Consider the following 18,288-nt stretch of genomic DNA (forward strand, 5'->3'; position numbering starts at 1 on the left):
AGGTGCCAGGGATTCAGGCATGCTAGGAACACATGTATGAAGCCCCCAAGGTGCATGAAGTGCGCTGGCCAGCATTGGTCTAGTGAGTGCACTAAGCCAAGATCAACCCCCGCCACCTGTTCAAACTGCCAAGGAAACCACATCAGCGCATATAAGGGGTGCCCTGCCTATAAGGCAGAGAAGCAAAAATTAGCAGTCAACAGGATAGATTTTCACAAAATTAGGACAATAATGGACGCAAAAAGCAACAATAACGAACGTCAGCCCCGCCCCCCTTTCAACAAGACCCCCCGACTACCCTATAGTACCGAAATGGCCGAAGCCCGAAAGGAAGCCGCCAGGAAGTCTGCAATGAACCCGTTCCGGCAAAATGTGAAGGATAGTAGGCCAAACCTACCGTACCTTTCTTCACATGAAATCGCCATCCAAAAACGCCTAAATAAATGGCGCCGGAGTACAAACAAGGCCTCCACAAATAGCAGGACCAATCCTAAGGTAAAGGCCCCAAATATGACTAAAAACCCTGCGCAAAGGCATCTGGAAAAATTCCAGAACGGGCTTCGAAAGGAACAAAAAAAGGTAGAAAAAGCTATGGAGCACAAACAGGGAAAAGACGACAGCCCCCCGACAACGAGCAGAGCTGCTTTGGCAAATCTAAAGCCAAAGATAGTCAAGGAGACAACGCCCTCACCACAAAATATCAACACTTTTCCAGAAAATAGCCAACCCGACGACCCAGTCATTAAACTGGCAAATAGAGTTGACAACCTGGAAAAGAAAATTGATATATTAATGGCCTTAATTATACAAGCAAGAAATCCGGACGAATAAACCTCTTGACGACGTATTCCTGCTGACCCCCACGATGAAGACGTAAAGGATGCCACCCACTAGGACCAGCATATACGAAACTGGAAGCTGATGGACAGGAGAAGGATCAACGCGCAGCAAAAACATGATGAATTTAAGTCGACTCATTGCAGCAGCGTATGCACAACGTCACTTATCTGAATTTTTTGCTGCAATTCCTTTGAAATGTCCCAAAACACCAGCTGCAATCTCTATGAAAGCCATACTTGACGACAAAAGACGACCCGACTGGGCGAAATGGACAAACTAACTTCTTGACACTCATAACACAAAAAACATACAATGTTTTGATGCAGTTTCCTTATTGGGTTTCCCCCTCGTTTTTACAGACCCTAGGCGTGGTGCTGCCGACCCGGCAAAAGGTCGAAATCGTAACCTCTATAATTGACTTTTTTCCTCCAGAAATGCAATATCGACAAAATCTCCGTTAAAGATTGAAATACTTTAATCAAAACATAAAACAGAGCAATATATAATAATATATATAAAAATCCACAATGTTTTGATGCCGTCCCTATTCCAGGAAGCCCCCTCGATTTTATTGACCCTTGGTGCGGCGCTGCCGACCCGGCAAAAGGTCAAAATCGTGACCCTTGAATTTCGACTTTTTCTGGTAGCAACGATAACACTGACAATATCCCTGAAAAAGAAAAACATATTAATAAAAGCATAAAACTACGCAACCTACTACTTCCCTGCTAGGCGCAACGAAAAACGAAGCTTTTGTCACCTAAAACATAAAAATCCTATAATGTTTGGATGCCGTCTCCATGTTGGGGTGCACCCTCGTCCTTCTTAACCCTAGGTGCGCCGCTGCTGACCCGGCAAAAGGTCAATTTCGCGACCCTTGAAATCGACTTTTTTCTGGCAGCAACGGCATACAAACAAAATCCCTGTAAAATCATAAAACAAATTAAAAAACAAATTTATAAAAACATAAAATCACGCAACTTACCATTTCCCGACTCGGCGAAATGAAAAACGACGATTTCGGCACCTAAAACATTAAAAACCTAAAATGTTTTGATGCCGTTTCCAAGTTGGGAAGCCCTCTCGTCCTTACGAATTCCAAGTGCGGCGCTGTTGACCCGACAAAAGGTCAAAATCTTGACCCTTAAATTCCACCTTTTCTTGGTAGCAACGACATACTGACAATATCCCTGAAAAAGAGCAAAATAAACTAACAACAACAGAAAACTAAATGCATTTACAAACTCACTGACAAATACGAACCTCCGACGATGCTCTTTATAAATCCAAGGCAATGCATTCCTTCCCAAATCCCACCGGACAAAAATGAAAAATCCTGGACGAATTGGACCTGCAAAAGAAAAGACAAAACAAAAATCAGACAAAACAAAACTAAACACATAGATATACTTATCTAATCCAATTTTCTGCATCCAATTCCATGGACACTTACGAGCGTCGGCCCTAAGCAAAGCATCTTGGCCCGGCGTCCACAAGATGCCTCCTTTCCCTGGCGAGACGACCCACAGAAGCGACGACCCTGGTGACTCCAAAGCAATGACGACGCTCTCGCCGACACACGATGAACTCCAACCGAAGTGAAGCAACTCCCTGGACCCTGGAATAAGACGGCGACGCGGGAATCCACTACGCACTGAAGAACTCCAGCTGAAATGCAGCAACTCCCTGGACCTTGGAATTAGACGGCGGCGCGGGAATCCACTGCGATTTGGACCATTTGAAGGCTGGCAATGAGACCCATGGGCGGGTTGGCAGCCTCTTGCAAATTAAAACCTAAATTGACGGCGGCGCGGGATCCGAACTGAAAATAAAACTCTGACGACTGGTGAAACTGCTGTAACTAAAATGAAAAATGAAAACTCAAACGCAAAACAACGGCCGCTGTGGTGGTAAATAGTACCACTTTTGACAGCCGGCTAAAATTCCACCATGAATACTTACCAGAAACGCTGGCCCAACTCAAATTCAAAAGTTGCGCGCAGCCTGCGACTGCAAATAACTGGGACAAGCAGCTCCCATTCCCCACCGGCAAAGATTCCTGAGGCTCGGTGCTTCCGTCCTTCTGGCGGGGGTACCTGAAAATATAAATAAAACCAATTTTAAACTCAAATAAATTGACTCATGCAAATTGCCTGAAACTCTTAAAAATGTAAACAAACAAAAATCATATGTTAATGTTACCATCCACGCAATGTTTATAATTAAGAAAATACCAAATCATGTATATCTACCACACCTGTCCAACCCTAACACTCATCCCCAACAATGTACAAATTCAAAATCGAAAATAATTGTACCTAGATATTGCACTCTGTGTAATCACAGGCAAATAAATGCGTGGATGCGGGGCAGAAATCATCATTCTGTCTCCCGTACTTTCACCAGAAACGTCAAAAAAGAAGGGGTGGCAAAATATTGAAAAGAGAGGAAAGAAATATAAAAAGGCTAAAGGCTAAGTTACAGGTTACATAAAAAGGGAAATCTGCTTATATATACTATGGTAAAATTAACTTAACTAATCACCTACTGGTTAACAAAATAATTATGCCTGCATGGCACAAGCTGCGCTCTCAAATCATTTCTCCTGACGCTATTGAAAATCCATCGTTACTTTCCAACCGAGGGACTTGCGACTGCGGTCTTTCCGCCTTATTGGCTCCTTATGGATCCATCTGCTGCCGTATTGGGCGACACACCAGCGCTCCAACCTAAAAGAGAGATAACATGTTTTAATTCACTTTCCTTTTCTCATAAACTAAATCACAACAACAGCAACAGCGCATCGGGCGACTGACAAAAGTATTAGCTCACCAAGTCAGCAACAACAGCAGCAGCAAGACCAGAATCAGTTGAGGAGGAGGCCTGGTGGTGTGCTGAACATTTCGCCGCCCACACCCACCATTTCTGTAGGCCTGTATGACCCTGAGCCCAACGCCGGCATGGCAAATCCGGTCTTCCTGATGAGGCGGGGCTCTAGTGTGAGGCGCGCTTTTGCCCCAAAAGCAACAACGACAGCGGCAGTAGGGTCGGCGCCCCCTGCGTGACCGAGTCCATCTTAGCAAACGGTCCTTTTGGCGGTGTTATGCCGACGCGGCGGTCGCGCTTATGAGGACTGCCTGCAATGCTTGGACATGAGACGGCGTCATCAGCAACATTTCAATCACGCTCAGCTGGTTGACCGGGGGCAACATGCTTGCCATGCAGCAACAATGGTGCATGCAGTCCAGCATGCAGCAACAACAACAATATTGGCAGCAGCAGCATAATGTTTCGCAGCAGATTCCATCTGGCAACTTCCGACGACCAGACTCCTCGCTTGGCCCCTGGAGACTCGCTCTGGAAAAAAAAGAAATAAGCATGGATTAGTTTTTTCTTTCCCTTTAGCTATTGGATTAAATCTCTTTCCTGGACAACCGGCGCCTTCATGCAGATGACGCTGGACTGCGGCGATTTTTTCCCTCCAGCCACAGATGGGAAGCTCACATCATGGCATATATGCGGCATCGTGCTAATCAGCTCCCCCATGCTGAGCGAGATCTTGATGCGGCGATGCACTCACTAGCGAGCAGCGGGAACAGCATACAGCGTCAGCAACAGCAGGAAGAGACTTTGTAGCAGAAGCCTTTCGGCATTCTCCGACGACCCGACTCCTCGATCGGGGTCAGGCAAATTGTCCTGGACCGACAAATTTTCCCGGCGTTTCGTCCTGGAATAAGGAAGGAAGCACGGATTAATTTCTCCCCTTCAGCTTACGACCCTTCTCACCAACAGCAGCAACTACAACAACATCGGCAGCAGACGACTTGCAGCTGCTTGGCTCACCTAATGCGACAGCAATAATCCCGGCAAGGCCAGAAACGGCACCGAGCAGAAGCACGACAGGGTGAAGAACAACATGCCGCCCACGTCCACCAATCCGGAAGCCCTGCATTAGGGGTCTGAAGCGCCATTAACTGGAGGATCCGGCAGCGTATGCCTACGCAGAAGCGGGGCGTCGTAAATCCGGTGGCCGGAATAGCACCTTGAACAGCATGCTGTGTATGTTTGCCCCAAAAGCAGAAACTGCCGCAGCAAAGGAACCGCAAGCAGGATCATCACTCGTGGCAAACTGGCGTATTCCTGTTGAAGACGCGGGACTGCGGCGCATTCTTCCTTTCCAACCGGGGGCTTTAGCGCCTGCGGTATTTCTGCTTTCACGGCTCCATTTGCTGCTGCATCTGACGCCTCATCAGCGCTCCTCCCTGAAAGAAAGAGAATATGTATTAGTTTTCTTTCCATTCCTTACAATCTCTCTCACCAAACCTCCACGACACAACAACAGCAGCAGAAACAGGTCTAGCCCACAATGGCAGCAGCTACAGCAATCAGCAGAAGCAAGGCCGGCAAAAGCAACAACAAAAGCCCTCTCTGAAAGCCCGGATGTGGAGACTGAAGCGCCGGAAACTTGAGGATCCGCCCCCGATGCACGCCCACCAACAATAAGCTGGAGGAGAAGTTACTGAAGCATGGGAAGCAGCACCAGGGGTCGCATACGCAGCGTCAGGGCTTTGCGAACCAGATGAATGAGGAGAGACTGGAACAGCATAACATCAGCGGCAGCAACAACAGCGCCAGCAGGGTCAGCGGCGTCTGCATGGCTGTGTCCAAAACAACTCCAATTCAACTGCTGTATGATGCAGCGCACCAGCGGCTCTCACAGGGACCGTCTGAAACGCTTGGCAGGAGCCGGCTGAAGGCCTGGGCGAAGACACTGGAGACACCTATGCGCGTCCTTTCGGCCGGCGGCAACAGGCTTGCCATGCAATTAGAACAGTAAATCCTGAAATAACAGCAGAAGATACAGACGTCCAAATTGCGAACACTGACGCCAGCCCTCACCTGAACGACTCACTGTGCAGCAGCAGCAACATCAGCACCGATGCCCTCAGCATCGGCAGCAGAGGGTGTTTTTGGCCTTTGACAATTCCCTGCGACTTGACTTCTTCTTGGCACCTGGTCAATCATCACGTGCCAGCAAACAGTGGCTTGTCACCCTGGAAGAAAGAAGACTGGATTAGTTTCTCCCCTTCTAATACATTTTGTGTGTTGAAATGCATCAGGCGGCGACACACTCACCAGCAACAGCAGCAACAACACCAGCGGCACCGGTAGCAGGAAATGGATCCTCAGCAAAAACCATCGGCACTTTCAGACGTCCCGTACTCCTCGCCTGGCCCTGGCCGGTAACAGGGGCTTGTTAGATGGAGAAGACGACGGTCATCCGACGGACAGCAGCCTGAAGATGGAAGCAGGCCTACGCTGCCCACCTCTCCGATGCCTGCAGCAGCAACGGCAGCGGCTCATAAATGCAAACTGGCGCCAGCCCTCGGCTCATCGGGCTCATGTAGGCGGTGACACACTCACTAGCAGCTAAAACAGCAACGGCGGAATTAGCAGAAGGCAATGTTTTGCCGCAGCTGCCAGATGGCATACTCCTAGCTTGGCCCCTGCCCAAACCGTATTGGACCGGCAAATGACTCGACAATCCGATCTGGAAAAAATAAGTATTGATTAATTTTTCCCCCACAGATTGGTATAAAATTGCATTTACGGCCAACCGGCTTCTTCCTGTTGATGACGTCACACTGCGCCGCATGCTTTTCGCCAGCCACAGTTGGAATGCATGCATTGGGGTTGACGGTCCGGATGGGCCGTTGCCTGTTATATGCTGGCATCTCCGCAGCGGCGTTGTGAGCAACGACACTGAAAGCAACAATAATATTGTTAATTACTGCTCAAAACTATAACACATTTAATCACTTACACAATTTACACACGCTTCTTGCCTAGGAGTTGTGGGACCAGCTACCGATAATGCCAACAATACCGGGAAACGCGTCGCGGGACATCGATAACAATTCGGCGGTTAAAATGCTAGAACATCGAGTACCAGACATGTTTTTCCTGCCGATATATCGAAGCCCAATAGCCCGCCAACGCTCAAAACATAAATCGGAGTGTGAGACCAGATACCGAAGCCGTTAAAAGCTTCGCGGTATATCGATAACAATTTGGCGGTAAAAATATTAGAACATCGAGTACCAACCATGTTTTTTTTTTTTTTTTTTCCTACCGATTAATCGAAGTCAAACAGCCCGCCAACGCTCCAAATTTAAATCGGAGTGTGAGACCAGCTACCGATGCCGGTAAAAGCTTCGCGGGATATCGATAACAATCAGGCGGTTAAAAATACTATAACATCGAGTACCAGCCGTGTTTTTCCTGTCGATTTATCGAAGTCCAACAGCCCGCCTTCGCTCCGAACACAAATCGGCAAGTCAGTAGCTTTTTTAACCCGGCAGTGGCGCCTGTGCAGCAGCTATTTAAAGTGAAAAACACGAAACGCAACAACAAAATGGACGGCCATAATGGAGACATAAATGAAGGATGGGCAACAGTACTATCTATCTCGTCGGATGATAGTAACCAACTTTCGTCGCCGCCGTCAATTATAGTCTCATCGCTGGACACCACGCCAACGCCTGTCTAATGCAAATCAACTTACATATTACTCTAAAATCCACTTATAACTGTCCCCTCTAATGATAAGCAATTTTTATGTTTACTTTAAACTTAAACCGATACCTTAAACTATGGCGCGCAAAATGACTACCAAGAAATCTAAAACTGTAAATTGTTGCAAACTATTTCTCCTAGTTAAATTTAAATGCGCGCATAACCGCAGCCAAGTTAACCAAAAATGTCACTCGTAAATGTAATTCCTAAATTAACACTTGTAACTAAGCGCGTATAAATACCGCAAATCCAAAAATGTAAATATGCCATAAATTGTTACTATATATTTTTTAAAAAGAAAAATCAGAGTACAATAAAAATGCCAGCGTCTATTAGGCGCTGAAAATTTAAAAAAAAAAAAAAAAAATTCCTGTTGATGACGTCACACTGCGCCGCATGCTTTTCGCCAGCCACAGTTGGAATGCATCATTGGGGTTGACGGTCCGGATGGGCCGTTGCCTGTTATATGCTGGCATCTCCGCAGCGGCGTTGTGAGCAACGACACTGAAAGCAACAATAATATTGTTAATTACTGCTCAAAACTATAACACATTTAATCACTTACACAATTTACACACGCTTCTTGCCTAGGAGTTGTGGGACCAGCTACCGATAATGCCAACAATACCGGGAAACGCGTCGCGGGACATCGATAACAATTTGGCGGTTAAAATGCTAGAACATCGAGTACCAGACATGTTTTTCCTGCCGATATATCGAAGCCCAATAGCCCGCCAACGCTCAAAACATAAATCGGAGTGTGAGACCAGATACCGAAGCCGTTAAAAGCTTCGCGGTATATCGATAACAATCTGGCGGTAAAAATATTAGAACATCGAGTACCAACCATGTTTTTTTTTTTTTCCTTCCGATTAATCGAAGTCAAACAGCCCGCCAACGCTCCAAATTTAAATCGGAGTGTGAGACCAGCTACCGATGCCGGTAAAAGCTTCGCGGGATATCGATAACAATCAGGCGGTTAAAAATACTATAACATCGAGTACCAGCCGTGTTTTTTCCTGTCGATTTATCGAAGTCCAACAGCCCGCCTTCGCTCCGAACACAAATCGGCAAGTCAGTAGCTTTTTTAACCCGGCAGTGGCGCCTGTGCAGCAGCTATTTAAAGTGAAAAACACGAAACGCAACAACAAAATGGACGGCCATAATGGAGACATAAATGAAGGATGGGCAACAGTACTATCTATCTCGTCGGATGATAGTAACCAACTTTCGTCGCCGCCGTCAATTATAGTCTCATCGCTGGACACCACGCCAACGCCTGTCTAATGCAAATCAACTTACATATTACTCTAAAATCTACTTATAACTGTCCCCTCTAATGATAAGCAATTTTTATGTTTACTTTAAACTTAAACCGATACCTTAAACTATGGCGCGCAAAATGACTACCAAGAAATCTAAAACTGTAAATTGTTGCAAACTATTTCTCCTAGTAATGTTAAATTTAAATGCGCGCATAACCGCAGCCAAGGAAACCAAAAATGTCACTCGTAAATGTAATTCCTAAATTAACACTTGTAACTAAGCGCGTATAAATACCGCAAATCCAAAAATGTAAATATGCCATAAATTGTTACTATATATTTTTAAAAAAAAATCAGAGTACAATAAAAATGTTAGCGTCTATTAGGCGTTGAAAATTTAAAAAAAAAAAAAAAAAGTTGTTAAAGCTGTTGAGTATAGTGGCGGCAGTGTGGTGTGTTGGTAAAGCAGTTGTGTGTTGTTTAATACCGCTATCCGCACTGGCGCTACTATACAGAACAGCTTATACAAGTGGTGCCAATAGAAACATCTCAAAAAGTCGCTCAATCTGCGCTTCTTGTGTAGCAATTCGGTTTCCCGATATGTCGTCTCCTTTCCTTTTCTTTCTTTCCTACGCAGTAGAGTGTAGTGGCGCCAGTGTTGTTAAAGCTGTTGAGTATAGTGGCGGCAGTGTGGTGTGTTGGTAAAGCAGTTGTGTGTTGTTTAATACCGCTATCCGCACTGGCGCTACTATACAGAACAGCTTATACAAGTGGTGCCAATAGAAACATCTCAAAAAGTCGCTCAATCTGCGCTTCTTGTGTAGCAATTCGGTTTCCCGATATGTCGTCTCCTTTCCTTTTCTTTCTTTCCTACGCAGTAGAGTGTAGTGGCGCCAGTGTTGTTAAAGCTGTTGAGTATAGTGGCGGCAGTGTGGTGTGTTGGTAAAGCAGTTGTGTGTTGTTTAATACCGCTATCCGCACTGGCGCTACTATACAGAACAGCTTATACAAGTGGTGCCAATAGAAACATCTCAAAAAGTCGCTCAATCTGCGCTTCTTGTGTAGCAATTCGGTTTCCCGATATGTCGTCTCCTTTCCTTTTCTTTCTTTCCTACGCAGTAGAGTGTAGTGGCGCCAGTGTTGTTAAAGCTGTTGAGTATAGTGGCGGCAGTGTGGTGTGTTGGTAAAGCAGTTGTGTGTTGTTTAATACCGCTATCCGCACTGGCGCTACTATACAGAACAGCTTATACAAGTGGTGCCAATAGAAACATCTCAAAAAGTCGCTCAATCTGCGCTTCTTGTGTAGCAATTCGGTTTCCCGATATGTCGTCTCCTTTCCTTTTCTTTCTTTCCTACGCAGTAGAGTGTAGTGGCGCCAGTGTTGTTAAAGCTGTTGAGTATAGTGGCGGCAGTGTGGTGTGTTGGTAAAGCAGTTGTGTGTTGTTTAATACCGCTATCCGCACTGGCGCTACTATACAGAACAGCTTATACAAGTGGTGCCAATAGAAACATCTCAAAAAGTCGCTCAATCTGCGCTTCTTGTGTAGCAATTCGGTTTCCCGATATGTCGTCTCCTTTCCTTTTCTTTCTTTCCTACGCAGTAGAGTGTAGTGGCGCCAGTGTTGTTAAAGCTGTTGAGTATAGTGGCGGCAGTGTGGTGTGTTGGTAAAGCAGTTGTGTGTTGTTTAATACCGCTATCCGCACTGGCGCTACTATACAGAACAGCTTATACAAGTGGTGCCAATAGAAACATCTCAAAAAGTCGCTCAATCTGCGCTTCTTGTGTAGCAATTCGGTTTCCCGATATGTCGTCTCCTTTCCTTTTCTTTCTTTCCTACGCAGTAGAGTGTAGTGGCGCCAGTGTTGTTAAAGCTGTTGAGTATAGTGGCGGCAGTGTGGTGTGTTGGTAAAGCAGTTGTGTGTTGTTTAATACCGCTATCCGCACTGGCGCTACTATACAGAACAGCTTATACAAGTGGTGCCAATAGAAACATCTCAAAAAGTCGCTCAATCTGCGCTTCTTGTGTAGCAATTCGGTTTCCCGATATGTCGTCTCCTTTCCTTTTCTTTCTTTCCTACGCAGTAGAGTGTAGTGGCGCCAGTGTTGTTAAAGCTGTTGAGTATAGTGGCGGCAGTGTGGTGTGTTGGTAAAGCAGTTGTGTGTTGTTTAATACCGCTATCCGCACTGGCGCTACTATACAGAACAGCTTATACAAGTGGTGCCAATAGAAACATCTCAAAAAGTCGCTCAATCTGCGCTTCTTGTGTAGCAATTCGGTTTCCCGATATGTCGTCTCCTTTCCTTTTCTTTCTTTCCTACGCAGTAGAGTGTAGTGGCGCCAGTGTTGTTAAAGCTGTTGAGTATAGTGGCGGCAGTGTGGTGTGTTGGTAAAGCAGTTGTGTGTTGTTTAATACCGCTATCCGCACTGGCGCTACTATACAGAACAGCTTATACAAGTGGTGCCAATAGAAACATCTCAAAAAGTCGCTCAATCTGCGCTTCTTGTGTAGCAATTCGGTTTCCCGATATGTCGTCTCCTTTCCTTTTCTTTCTTTCCTACGCAGTAGAGTGTAGTGGCGCCAGTGTTGTTAAAGCTGTTGAGTATAGTGGCGGCAGTGTGGTGTGTTGGTAAAGCAGTTGTGTGTTGTTTAATACCGCTATCCGCACTGGCGCTACTATACAGAACAGCTTATACAAGTGGTGCCAATAGAAACATCTCAAAAAGTCGCTCAATCTGCGCTTCTTGTGTAGCAATTCGGTTTCCCGATATGTCGTCTCCTTTCCTTTTCTTTCTTTCCTACGCAGTAGAGTGTAGTGGCGCCAGTGTTGTTAAAGCTGTTGAGTATAGTGGCGGCAGTGTGGTGTGTTGGTAAAGCAGTTGTGTGTTGTTTAATACCGCTATCCGCACTGGCGCTACTATACAGAACAGCTTATACAAGTGGTGCCAATAGAAACATCTCAAAAAGTCGCTCAATCTGCGCTTCTTGTGTAGCAATTCGGTTTCCCGATATGTCGTCTCCTTTCCTTTTCTTTCTTTCCTACGCAGTAGAGTGTAGTGGCGCCAGTGTTGTTAAAGCTGTTGAGTATAGTGGCGGCAGTGTGGTGTGTTGGTAAAGCAGTTGTGTGTTGTTTAATACCGCTATCCGCACTGGCGCTACTATACAGAACAGCTTATACAAGTGGTGCCAATAGAAACATCTCAAAAAGTCGCTCAATCTGCGCTTCTTGTGTAGCAATTCGGTTTCCCGATATGTCGTCTCCTTTCCTTTTCTTTCTTTCCTACGCAGTAGAGTGTAGTGGCGCCAGTGTTGTTAAAGCTGTTGAGTATAGTGGCGGCAGTGTGGTGTGTTGGTAAAGCAGTTGTGTGTTGTTTAATACCGCTATCCGCACTGGCGCTACTATACAGAACAGCTTATACAAGTGGTGCCAATAGAAACATCTCAAAAAGTCGCTCAATCTGCGCTTCTTGTGTAGCAATTCGGTTTCCCGATATGTCGTCTCCTTTCCTTTTCTTTCTTTCCTACGCAGTAGAGTGTAGTGGCGCCAGTGTTGTTAAAGCTGTTGAGTATAGTGGCGGCAGTGTGGTGTGTTGGTAAAGCAGTTGTGTGTTGTTTAATACCGCTATCCGCACTGGCGCTACTATACAGAACAGCTTATACAAGTGGTGCCAATAGAAACATCTCAAAAAGTCGCTCAATCTGCGCTTCTTGTGTAGCAATTCGGTTTCCCGATATGTCGTCTCCTTTCCTTTTCTTTCTTTCCTACGCAGTAGAGTGTAGTGGCGCCAGTGTTGTTAAAGCTGTTGAGTATAGTGGCGGCAGTGTGGTGTGTTGGTAAAGCAGTTGTGTGTTGTTTAATACCGCTATCCGCACTGGCGCTACTATACAGAACAGCTTATACAAGTGGTGCCAATAGAAACATCTCAAAAAGTCGCTCAATCTGCGCTTCTTGTGTAGCAATTCGGTTTCCCGATATGTCGTCTCCTTTCCTTTTCTTTCTTTCCTACGCAGTAGAGTGTAGTGGCGCCAGTGTTGTTAAAGCTGTTGAGTATAGTGGCGGCAGTGTGGTGTGTTGGTAAAGCAGTTGTGTGTTGTTTAATACCGCTATCCGCACTGGCGCTACTATACAGAACAGCTTATACAAGTGGTGCCAATAGAAACATCTCAAAAAGTCGCTCAATCTGCGCTTCTTGTGTAGCAATTCGGTTTCCCGATATGTCGTCTCCTTTCCTTTTCTTTCTTTCCTACGCAGTAGAGTGTAGTGGCGCCAGTGTTGTTAAAGCTGTTGAGTATAGTGGCGGCAGTGTGGTGTGTTGGTAAAGCAGTTGTGTGTTGTTTAATACCGCTATCCGCACTGGCGCTACTATACAGAACAGCTTATACAAGTGGTGCCAATAGAAACATCTCAAAAAGTCGCTCAATCTGCGCTTCTTGTGTAGCAATTCGGTTTCCCGATATGTCGTCTCCTTTCCTTTTCTTTCTTTCCTACGCAGTAGAGTGTAGTGGCGCCAGTGTTGTTAAAGCTGTTGAGTATAGTGGCGGCAGTGTGGTGTGTTGGTAAAGCAGTTGTGTGTTGTTTAATACCGCTATCCGCACTGGCGCTACTATACAGAACAGCTTATACAAGTGGTGCCAATAGAAACATCTCAAAAAGTCGCTCAATCTGCGCTTCTTGTGTAGCAATTCGGTTTCCCGATATGTCGTCTCCTTTCCTTTTCTTTCTTTCCTACGCAGTAGAGTGTAGTGGCGCCAGTGTTGTTAAAGCTGTTGAGTATAGTGGCGGCAGTGTGGTGTGTTGGTAAAGCAGTTGTGTGTTGTTTAATACCGCTATCCGCACTGGCGCTACTATACAGAACAGCTTATACAAGTGGTGCCAATAGAAACATCTCAAAAAGTCGCTCAATCTGCGCTTCTTGTGTAGCAATTCGGTTTCCCGATATGTCGTCTCCTTTCCTTTTCTTTCTTTCCTACGCAGTAGAGTGTAGTGGCGCCAGTGTTGTTAAAGCTGTTGAGTATAGTGGCGGCAGTGTGGTGTGTTGGTAAAGCAGTTGTGTGTTGTTTAATACCGCTATCCGCACTGGCGCTACTATACAGAACAGCTTATACAAGTGGTGCCAATAGAAACATCTCAAAAAGTCGCTCAATCTGCGCTTCTTGTGTAGCAATTCGGTTTCCCGATATGTCGTCTCCTTTCCTTTTCTTTCTTTCCTACGCAGTAGAGTGTAGTGGCGCCAGTGTTGTTAAAGCTGTTGAGTATAGTGGCGGCAGTGTGGTGTGTTGGTAAAGCAGTTGTGTGTTGTTTAATACCGCTATCCGCACTGGCGCTACTATACAGAACAGCTTATACAAGTGGTGCCAATAGAAACATCTCAAAAAGTCGCTCAATCTGCGCTTCTTGTGTAGCAATTCGGTTTCCCGATATGTCGTCTCCTTTCCTTTTCTTTCTTTCCTACGCAGTAGAGTGTAGTGGCGCCAGTGTTGTTAAAGCTGTTGAGTATAGTGGCGGCAGTGTGGTGTGTTGGTAAAGCAGTTGTGTGTTGTTTAATACCGCTATCCGCACTGGCGCTACTATACAGAACAGCTTATACAAGTGGTGCCAATAGAAACATCTCAAAAAGTCGCTCAATCTGCGCTTCTTGTGTAGCAATTCGGTTTCCCGATATGTCGTCTCCTTTCCTTTTCTTTCTTTCCTACGCAGTAGAGTGTAGTGGCGCCAGTGTTGTTAAAGCTGTTGAGTATAGTGGCGGCAGTGTGGTGTGTTGGTAAAGCAGTTGTGTGTTGTTTAATACCGCTATCCGCACTGGCGCTACTATACAGAACAGCTTATACAAGTGGTGCCAATAGAAACATCTCAAAAAGTCGCTCAATCTGCGCTTCTTGTGTAGCAATTCGGTTTCCCGATATGTCGTCTCCTTTCCTTTTCTTTCTTTCCTACGCAGTAGAGTGTAGTGGCGCCAGTGTTGTTAAAGCTGTTGAGTATAGTGGCGGCAGTGTGGTGTGTTGGTAAAGCAGTTGTGTGTTGTTTAATACCGCTATCCGCACTGGCGCTACTATACAGAACAGCTTATACAAGTGGTGCCAATAGAAACATCTCAAAAAGTCGCTCAATCTGCGCTTCTTGTGTAGCAATTCGGTTTCCCGATATGTCGTCTCCTTTCCTTTTCTTTCTTTCCTACGCAGTAGAGTGTAGTGGCGCCAGTGTTGTTAAAGCTGTTGAGTATAGTGGCGGCAGTGTGGTGTGTTGGTAAAGCAGTTGTGTGTTGTTTAATACCGCTATCCGCACTGGCGCTACTATACAGAACAGCTTATACAAGTGGTGCCAATAGAACCGTTTATTTTAGAAGTGCAGGGTTGCCAGTGTACACAATTCATTAAAACCGCAGTGTTGCCACATTGCACAGTATTTAAAAGATTGTGACGTTCAGCCGTGCCTCGGGTAGTCAGGGCTGGCCAGGGTCGTCCAGGAAATTTCTTTGTTCCCGAGTCCCAGTGATAATGCGCAGAGTTAACCTTAACTAGACTTAAATATAGACGCAGAGTTTATTCATTCCTTTTTTCGGTTACAATAATTACATAGAACTGTATGGGGCTCCCTCGGCCTAGTTTCCGGCTTCCACAGCGGGGCTCTTCGTACCTTATACAGGACCCTGAAGTCAACGTATAGACGTAAGCAGGACCCTGAAGTCAGCGTAGATACGTAAGTTGGACCCTGAAGTCAACGTATAGACGTAAGCAGGACCCTGAAGTCAGCGTAGATACGTAAGTAGGACCCTAAAGTCAACGTATAGACGTAAGCAGGACCCTGAAGTCAGCGTAGATACGTAAGTTGGACCCTGAAGTCAACGTATAGACGTAAGCAGGACCCTGAAGTCAGCGTAGATACGTAAGTAGGACCCTAAAGTCAACGTATAGACGTAAGCAGGACCCTGAAGTCAGCGTAGATACGTAAGTTGGACCCTGAAGTCAACGTATAGACATAAGCAGGACCCTGAAGTCAGCGTAGATACGTAAGTTGGACCCTGAAGTCAACGTATAGACGTAAGCAGGACCCTGAAGTCAGCGTAGATACGTAAGTAGGACTCTGAAGTCAAAGTATAGACGTAAGCAGGACCCTGAAGTCAGCGTAGATACGTAAGTTGGACCCTGAAGTCAACGTATAGACGTAAGCAGGACCCTGAAGTCAGCGTAGATACGTAAGTTGGACCCTGAAGTCAACGTATAGACATAAGCAGGACCCTGAAGTCAGCGTAGATACGTAAGTTGGACCCTGAAGTCAACGTATAGACGTAAGCAGGACCCTGAAGTCAGCGTAGATACGTAAGTAGGACCCTAAAGTCAACGTATAGACGTAAGCAGGACCCTGAAGTCAGCGTAGATACGTAAGCAGGACCCTGAAGTCAGCTAGGGCGGGGTATATACGTAGGGGTTGAGTTTACTCTCCAATAGTTACCACTTGTTGATCCCGGTCCTGATCTTGCTGCTTTCCCGCTCGCTGGTGACTTCCACCTCGGTCGACTCCGACCACCGACTGATCATTCTGAGGCCAGCCGCCCGCTTTATATAGCCCTTGGCTTAGTGTGCCCGTATATCCGTATGTCCGAATTGCCCGACTTAGTGTGGCCGGGTTTCGGGGTTAGTGTGCCCCTCTAGTTATTTGGGCGCGCGTGCGCGCCTTGTTTGAATTTGAACTTGTTTATGATGATTATTTATTATGTTTTGGTTTTATCTATTATTATGTATTATGTCTTTTTTATTATGTATCCTGTATTAGGTATTATTTATTATGAATTATTTATTATTGTGCGCGGCCGCGTCACAACGTAAAGTAAACCATTCTGCACAATACATGTCAGATGGATATAATTCTCTCCAATAGTTACCACTTGTTGATCCCGGTCCTGATCTTGCTGCTTTCCCGTTCGCTGGTGACTTCCACCTCGGTCGACTCCGACCACCGACTGATCATTCTGAGGCCAGCCGCCCGCTTTATATAGCCCTTGGCTTAGTGTGCCCGTATGTCCGTATGTCCGAATTGCCCGACTTAGTGTGGCCGGGTTTCGGGGTTAGTGTGCCCCTCTAGTTATTTGGGCGCGCGTGCGCGCCTTGTTTGAATTTGAACTTGTTTATGATGATTATTTATTATGTTTTGGTTTTATCTATTATTATGTATTATGTCTTATTTATTATGTATCCTGTATTAGGTATTATTTATTATGAATTATTTATTATTGTGCGCGGCCGCGTCACAACGTAAAGTAAACCATTCTGCACAATACATGTCAGATGTATATAATTCTCTCCAATAGTTACCACTTGTTGATCCCGGTCCTGATCTTGCTGCTTTCCCGCTCGCTGGTGACTTCCACCTCGGTCGACTCCGACCACCGACTGATCATTCTGAGGCCAGCCGCCCGCTTTATATAGCCCTTGGCTTAGTGTGCCCGTATGTCCGTATATCCGAATTGCCCGACTTAGTGTGGCCGGGTTTCGGGGTTAGTGTGCCCCTCTAGTTATTTGGGCGCGCGTGCGCGCCTTGTTTGAATTTGAACTTGTTTATGATGATTATTTATTATGTCTTATTTATTATGTATCCTGTATTAGGTATTATTTATTATGTATTATTTATTATGAATTATTTATTATTGTGCGCGGCCGCGTCACAACGTAAAATAAACCATTCTGCACAATACATGTCAGATGGATATAATTCTCTCCAATAGTTACCACTTGTTGATCCCGGTCCTGATCTTGCTGCTTTCCCGCTCGCTGGTGACTTCCACCTCGGTCGACTCCGACCACCGACTGATCATTCTGAGGCCAGCCGCCCGCTTTATATAGCCCTTGGCTTAGTGTGCCCGTATGTCCGTATGTCCGAATTGCCCGACTTAGTGTGGCCGGGTTTCGGGGTTAGTGTGCCCCTCTAGTTATTTGGGCGCGCGTGCGCGCCTTGTTTGAATTTGAACTTGTTTATGATGATTATTTATTATGTTTTGGTTTTATCTATTATTATGTATTATGTCTTATTTATTATGTATCCTGTATTAGGTATTATTTATTATTTATTATGTATTATTTATTATTGTGCGCGGCCGCGTCACAACGTAAAGTAAACCATTCTGCACAATACATGTCAGATGTATATAATTCTCTCCAATAGTTACCACTTGTTGATCCCGGTCCTGATCTTGCTGCTTTCCCACTCGCTGGTGACTTCCACCTCGGTCGACTCCGACCACCGACTGATCATTCTGAGGCCAGCCGCCCGCTTTATATAGCCCTTGGCTTAGTGTGCCCGTATGTCCGTATATCCGAATTGCCCGACTTAGTGTGGCCGGGTTTCGGGGTTAGTGTGCCCCTCTAGTTATTTGGGCGCGCGTGCGCGCCTTGTTTGAATTTGAACTTGTTTATGATGATTATTTATTATGTTTTGGTTTTATCTATTATTATGTATTATGTCTTATTTATTATGTATCCTGTATTAGGTATTATTTATTATTTATTATGTATTATTTATTATGAATTATTTATTATTTATTATTGTGCGCGGCCGCGTCACAACGTAAAGTAAACCATTCTGCGCAATACATGTCAGATGGATATAATTCGT

At 45.5% G+C, this 18,288-nt stretch overlaps 1 protein-coding gene and 1 long non-coding RNA gene across 4 annotated transcripts; both read right to left on the reverse strand.

Annotated features, from left to right (window-relative positions):
• Positions 1-1,293: 1,293 nt before the first annotated feature.
• LOC120320846 lies at positions 1,294-4,386 on the reverse strand. The gene is made up of 7 exons (XM_043206879.1): positions 4,276-4,386; positions 4,026-4,197; positions 2,803-2,979; positions 2,294-2,620; positions 2,104-2,191; positions 1,826-2,030; positions 1,294-1,763 (listed from the first exon to the last, which is right to left on the reverse strand). The coding sequence occupies exons 1-6, from the start codon at positions 4,384-4,386 to the stop codon at positions 1,985-1,987; spliced, it is 921 nt and encodes a 306-aa protein (XP_043062814.1). The 3' UTR covers positions 1,294-1,763; positions 1,826-1,984.
• Positions 4,387-15,186: 10,800 nt separating this feature from the next.
• On the reverse strand, positions 15,187-18,159 carry LOC120320740. Of its 3 annotated transcripts, none has more exons than XR_005560274.1 (4): positions 17,843-18,159; positions 17,406-17,717; positions 16,132-17,273; positions 15,187-16,072 (listed from the first exon to the last, which is right to left on the reverse strand). It is a non-coding gene; the product is annotated as an uncharacterized LOC120320740 (long non-coding RNA). The 3 variants fall into 3 exon arrangements; XR_005560275.1 differs by having other exon boundaries at positions 15,187-16,041; positions 17,843-18,158; XR_006245117.1 differs by having other exon boundaries at positions 15,187-17,273.
• Between the last annotated feature and the right edge of the window lie 129 nt (positions 18,160-18,288).

The sequence above is a fragment of the Drosophila yakuba genome, chromosome 2L (genome assembly GCF_016746365.2).
Source record: "Drosophila yakuba strain Tai18E2 chromosome 2L, Prin_Dyak_Tai18E2_2.1, whole genome shotgun sequence".
In the NCBI taxonomy this organism is placed as follows: Eukaryota; Metazoa; Arthropoda; class Insecta; order Diptera; family Drosophilidae; genus Drosophila; species Drosophila yakuba.

What these genes read in the sequence shown, in the direction of transcription:
- LOC120320846 (XM_043206879.1), bottom strand. Translation starts at nt 4,386, where the DNA reads ATGGGGGAGCTGATTAGCACGATGCCGCATATATGCCATGATGTGAGC. An exon ending in TCATCTGCATGAAGGCGCCG is followed by an intron (nt 4,198 to 4,275) that starts GTTGTCCAGGAA and finishes TTTTTTTTCCAG; the next exon opens with AGCGAGTCTCCAGGGGCCAA. An exon ending in CCCCGGTCAACCAGCTGAGC is followed by an intron (nt 2,980 to 4,025) that starts GTGATTGAAATG and finishes AATTTGCATGAG; the next exon opens with TCAATTTATTTGAGTTTAAA.